General features: G+C 52.3%; 1 protein-coding gene across 2 annotated transcripts in view; it reads right to left on the reverse strand.

The window, feature by feature from the left end:
• flncb (filamin C, gamma b (actin binding protein 280)) overlaps window positions 1–4,198 on the reverse strand; it is a 77,154-nt gene extending 72,956 nt beyond the window's left edge. For both annotated transcript variants that reach the window (XM_078553162.1, XM_078553161.1), the window contains exon 1: window positions 3,664–4,198. In XM_078553162.1, coding sequence (XP_078409288.1) covers window positions 3,664–4,000 — 337 coding nt within the window. In that variant the 5' untranslated portion in view covers window positions 4,001–4,198. The remainder of the gene's footprint in view (window positions 1–3,663) is intronic.
• Between the last annotated feature and the right edge of the window lie 2,228 nt (window positions 4,199–6,426).

A 6,426-nucleotide genomic window follows, 5' to 3' on the forward strand; every position in this document is an offset into this window, starting at 1 on the left:
AAAAATTTGGTTAAAGAGTTGGGTTCTAAGGAGTAACTTAAATGAAGAGATGAATGGAGACGTTTAGGAAGGGAATTCTAGAATTTAGGGCCTAAGCAACTGAAGGCACAATCACTAATAATAAAGTGATTAAAATAGAGGCTGCACTAAGATGTCACAATTGGAAGAGCGCAGAGATCTGAGAGTTTATAGGGCTGGAGGGGAATACAGAGATAGGGAAGGGGGAGACCATAGAAGCATTTGAAAACAATTTTTGAGAATTTTTGCCAGACCAGGGGCCAAAGTAGGCTAACAAGCACAGGGGTCATGTGTGAACAGGACTTGGAGCAAATGAAGATACAGGCAGAGTTGCAGTTTATGGAGGGTGGAAAATGGGAAGCCGGCCAAGAGAGCATTGGAATAATCAAGATGAGAGGTAACAAAGGTACGAATGAGGATTTCAACAGCAGATGAGCTGAGGTGGAGACAGGCGATTTTAGGAAGGTGGAAATGGGCATCTTGGTGATTGAGATGACATGGGGTCTGACATTTCACTCGGTCAAATAAAATGACCAGTTGCGAAGAGTGGTTCAGCCTCAAATCAATGATAGAGATTAGGAACTTCTTCCCTCTCCCAGGCCCCTGTGACTGCCATGTTAGACTGTGCTAACTTCTAGAATCTGTTTCTGCACCTGTTACAATTAACAACTGCATGTCACACAAACCCTGTCAGTCACACACACACTTGAACCAGTGATCTAAGCTGATATTCTTGTGTTGCACTGAGCTGCATTGTTGGGGTTGCCATCCTTTTGATGAAACATTAGACTGTGACCCATCTGCAGCTTCAACCTGGGTGCTGAAGATCCAATGAGTAAAAATTAAGGAATTCTCCCAGTGTCCTGGTTAACATTCTTTTCTCAACCAATATTGCCACAAACACTCAAAGATTTGCATTGATAATCTGCCTGTTGACATCCTCAGGACATCCCAAAGTGCTTTATAGCAATGAAGTCCTTTTGCTTGTTGTCATGGTTGTAATGTAGGAAATCCTGCAGCCAAATTGTGCAGAGCAAGATCCCACAAACAGCATTAACCAGATCCTTAGCTTTAGTGATAATGGTTGAGGAATAAATATTGACCAGGCAAATCTTCCCTATTCTTCTTCCAATAGTGCCATGGGATTTTTTTACATCCACTTAAATGTGCAGACAGGGCTTTGATTTAGTGCCTCATCAGAAAGACTGTACCCACAACAGTGCTTCCCCCGTGCCAGTGTAGTGCACTCCCCCCCACTGCCCCCTTGCCAGTGCAGCACGCTGCCCCCTTTGCCAGTGCAGCACGCTGCCCCCCCTTGCCAGTGCAGCACGCTGCCCCCCCCCTTGCCAGTGCAGCACGCTGCCCCCCCCTTGCCAGTGCAGCACGCTGCCCCCCCCCTTGCCAGTGCAGCACGCTGCCCCCCCCCTTGCCAGTGCAGCACGCTGCCCCCCTTGCCAGTGCAGCACGCTGCCGCCGCCCCCTTGCCAGTGCAGCACGCTGCCGCCCCCCCCCCCTTGCCAGTGCAGCACGCTGCCGCCCCCCCCCTTGCCAGTGCAGCACGCTGCCCCCCCCTTGCCAGTGCAGCACGCTGCCCCCCCCCTTGCCAGTGCAGCACGCTGCCCCCCCCCTTGCCAGTGCAGCACGCTGCCCCCCCCCTTGCCAGTGCAGCACGCTGCCCCCCTCCCTTGCCAGTGCAGCACGCTGCCCCCCCCCTTGCCAGTGCAGCACGCTGCCCCCCCCCTTGCCAGTGCAGCACGCTGCCCCCCCCTTGCCAGTGCAGCACGCTGCCCCCCCCTTGCCAGTGCAGCACGCTGCCCCCCCTTGCCAGTGCAGCATGCTGCCCCCCCTTGCCAGTGCAGCACGCTCTCCCCCCGCTGCCCCCCGTGCAGCACGCTCTCCCCCCGCTGCCCCCCGTGCAGCACGCTCTCCCCCCGCTGCCCCCCGTGCAGCACACTCCCCACCCCCACACTGCCCCTCGTGCCAGTACAGCAGGCTCTTCCCACCCCCCACTGCCCCTCGTGCCAGTGCAGCAGGCTCTTCCCACCCCCCACTGCCCCTCGTGCCAGTGCAGCAGGCTCTTCCCACCCCCCACTGCCCCTCATGCCAGTGCAGCAGGCTCTTCTCACCCCCCCCACCACTGCCGCCCATGCCAGTGCAGCAGGCTCCCCCCCCTGCGCTAGTGCAGCAGGCTCCCCCCAACTGCCTCCCGTGCCAGTGCAGAAGGCTCCCCCCACAATGCCCCCCATGCCAGTGCAGCAGGCTCCCTCCCCCCCAGTGCCCCCCATGCCAGTGCAGCAGGCTCTCCCCCCCTCCTCGCCAGTGCAGCAGGCTCGCTCCCCTGCCCCCATGCCAGTGCAGCAGGCTCTTCCCCCCCCCCTACCCACAGCCCCCCGTGCCAGTGCAGCAGGCTCCCCCCAACTGCCCCCCGTGCCAGTGCAGCACGCTCCCTCCCCTGCCCTCATGCCAGTGCAGCAGGCTCCCTCCCCCCCTCCACTGTCCCCCATGCCAGTGCAGCAGGCGTCCCCCCACTGCCCCCATGCCAGTGCAATACACCCACCCCCTGTGCCAGTGCAGCATGCCCCCCACTGCCCTTTGTGCCAGTGCAGCATGCCCCCCCACTGCCCCCTGTGCCAGTGCAGCACATTCCCCCGTGCCAGTGCAGCACACTCCCTCCCCCCCCCTCCCCCTGTGCCAGTGCAGCATGCTCCCCCCACCCCCACTGCCCCCTCCACACTACCCCCATGCCAATACAGCATGCTCCTCCAGTACTACCCTGGGTGTGTCAGCCTGGATTTATGGGTTTAAGTCTCTGGAGTGGAATTCCAACACAAGATTTTCTGACTCAGTGTTGAGAGAATCATCTCATTGCCATTTGTGGGAATCTTGCTGGGGATAAAATGGCTGTTCTCTTCACCTATAAAACAGTCACTGCCAAGCATTATAGCTCAAGCACTGCTAGACCTTACTGAAAGATGTGATAAGGTTCTGTATAAATAGAAATCGGACCTTAGGTCAGTGTAGTATTCATAGAATCATAAAATGATATAGCACAGAGGCCATTTGGCCCATCATACCTGAGCTAGCTCTTTGTTAGAGCTATCCAATTAATCACACTTTCCTGTTCTTTCACCATAGTCCTGCTAATGTTTCTATTCAATTATTTATCCAAGTTTCTGCTGAACTTTACGATTGAATCTATTTCCATTGTCCTGCAGTGCGGGACAGATCAAAACAATTCACTGATTAAATCCTTCATGCCACTTCTGATTGTCAAAATAATCACCTTAAATTGGTGCCCTCTCGTTACAAAACGCTCCTGCCACTGGAAACAGTTTCTCCCTGTTTCACTCGTAGCCAAACCATCCATGATATGGAACAACTTTACAAAACTGTAACCGAACTAACCTAAAGACAGAAGCGAACATGGGTTTAAACTCATCCACTGCATCCTAGTCTCACTGGCGACATAGGCCGGTTTGGGGTGGGGTGGAGGGGAAGCTGTGAAGTGAAGTTTTGTTAATTCGAGACTTGGTTCCCTACAAGACTGCGCTGCGCTCCCAGAGAAGAAGCAGCCGAGAGCAGGGGAGGCCACCCCAGGGAGATTTTGAAGGGAGGGGAGGAGAGGGGAGGGAGGTTTGTTCCTACCGATGGAGACCAGTTTAATCCTCTCTCTATCCAGGAACTCCAGAGCCACCGACACGTTCTCCAGCTTCATCTGGCGAAAGTTGGGCCGCAAGTGGTACTTTCTGTACATCTTCTTCTGGCTCAGCACCTCCAGGAGTCCGATCAGCTTCAGCCCATCGCTCAGGTCCTTCTGCAGGTCCCCGATCCGCTTGTTCATACATTTGAGGTGCTCATTGCACCAGCGGGTGAATGTGTTCTGCTGGATCTTCTTCCAGGGCGCGTCCTCCGCCAGGTCCTTCTCGGTGGCCGGCATCTCCCCGTCCTCCTGGCCGTTAGCGGCCGGTTCTTGCTGCTCCATGGCCGGCTGGGTGTGAAACTTTAGTCCCAAACTTTGAGCAAGAGTTGCCGGAGTTTGCCGCCCCCTCAGCTGCGAGTCCGAGCTCAGCGCTGCCCCAGTGCCGATCCCTTCCTGCAGCCCCGCCGGTCTTCAAAGCTGCTCTGCCTGTGGCTGCCACTCGCCGAATGGCCGCACTCGCAGCCCCGCCGCACTTTTTAATGAGTGACGGCTGCTCCGGGCCCACGTCAGAGTCCAGGCTCGCCAGGAATCCCGAGGCTATTTCCATATAAACCCCGCACCCGAGTGCACTGCTGCCGACCCCGCCCCAGGGGCTAATCATAGCCGCTCACTCATCGGCAGCGCCGCTCACTCAAACCTTAATTTAGGACATCAAAGGATCGAGGGTACGAATGGGTTAACCTGCCCCCACCCACCCCATTCAATGGGTTATTAACCGATCCCCCCTCCTACCCCATTTTAATGGTTATTAATCGGTCCCCCTCCCACCCCATTCAATGGGTTTACTCTCTAGCCAGGGATTCCCCTCCCACCCCATTCAATGGGTTACTCAGCTCATCGTTTTAACTAACTTGTTGCAGTTTTTTTGAAGAGGTAACAGAGGGTTGATAAGGCTAAATGCTGTTGATGTGGTGTATATGGACTTCCAAAAGGCATTTGATAAAGTGCCACACAACAGCCTTTGAGCAAAGTTATAGCTCACCCAATAAAAGGGACAGTAGCAACATGGATACAAAACTGGCTGAGTGCCAGGAAACAGAAAGTAGTTGTTAATGGATGTTTTTTGGAGTTTTGTAGTGGAGTTCCTCAGGGGTAGTAGGTGTTAGGACCCTTGCTCTTCCTGACATATATTAATGACCTACATGGCACAATTTCAAAATTTGCAGATGATACAAAACTTGGAAACATTGTGAACGGTGAGGAGGATAGCTAAGAACTTCAAAAGGACATAGGCAAGTTGATGGAATGGGCAGACAGGTGGAAGGTGAAATTTAATGCAGAGAAGTGTGAGGTGATTCATTTTGGTAGGAAGAACACAGAGAGACAATATATAATAATGGGTACAATTCTAAAGGGGGTGCAGGAGCAGAGGGACCAGGGTGTATATGTGCACAAGAAATTGAAGGTGACAAGTTAAGAGAGCGGTTAATAAAGCATACAGTATCCTAAGCTTTATAAGGAAATACAGCACAAGAGCAAAGAGGTTAAATTTGTTATACTTGGATAAAACACTGGTTCAGCCTCAGCTGGAGTACTGCATCCAGTTCTGAGCACCATGCTTTACGAAAAATGTGCAAGCATTAGAGGGAGTGCAGAAAAGATTCACGAGAATAGTTCCAGGGATGAGAAACCTGTTATATAGATAGATTGGAGAAGTTGAGACTGTTTTCCTTGGAGAAGAGAAGTTTGAGAGGAGAGTTATTCAAAATTATGAGAGGTCTGGACAGGGTAGACAGAGAGAAATCATTTCCACTGATAGAAGTGTCGAGAACAAGAGGTCATATATTTAAGGTCATTGGTAAAAGAAGCAATGGAGACTTGAGAAACTTTATCACACAGTGTGTGGTTAGGATCTGGAATGCGCTGCCTGAGATTGTGGCGGAGGCAGGTTCAATCAAACCATTCAAGAGGGCATTGGGTTATTACCTGAAAAGAAAAAAATGTGCAGGATTATGGGGAGAAGACAGGGGAATAACACAAGGTTCATTGCTTATTTGGAGAGCTGGCGCAGACACAATGGGGCCAAATGGCCTCCTCTGTGCTGTAACAATTCTGTGATTGTGAACTTTCCAGCCTGGGGTTCCCCTGCCCCTTTCCCAGTGTATTCAGTGGGTTAAGTCCCCAGGAGAGGGTTTAAGATCATCCCCACACCACATTCAATGGGTTAACTCTCCAGACATCTTTGTGTCAAACCCCCCCAGCACCATCCATGCACTTGCCCCCTCCCCTAGACATGATTGGATTCCAGTAACAGAAAGTGACAGCAGGAGTGTTCGAGAGCAGTCCCAGCTCTACTGAGCTCAGCTGCTATTCCTGAATATCTTAGGGCCAGTGTTAGAATGAGAGAAGTTCATTTTTACACACTTATTCCTGCCCCTTCCCAAGAATAGCTGTACACATGTCCTCATTGATCGAATATAGCACGTGGCATCATTGCCAGGGGCCAGGCATCATCACTCAGCAATGTAACAACTCACTATTGAAAGCTTCGGCGATGCTGCCTTTCAGTGCATGAAAGTAATTAAATCTGTTTTTCTCCATATCTTAAAGGTGCCTCACGGATCGTCAGCCTCTGAATTAGTTGTGTGAACTGTGTGTGACATTCCTCATAAACCAATGCTGGGATGTTTAGTAATCGCCATTGCCCCTCTGGCTCCAAATCAGTGTCTGACTCATATATCCAGGGCCAATCCCAAGTAAACTCCAGA

Source organism: Cetorhinus maximus, chromosome 12, assembly GCF_964194155.1.
Source record: "Cetorhinus maximus chromosome 12, sCetMax3.hap1.1, whole genome shotgun sequence".
Lineage (NCBI taxonomy): Eukaryota > Metazoa > Chordata > Chondrichthyes > Lamniformes > Cetorhinidae > Cetorhinus > Cetorhinus maximus.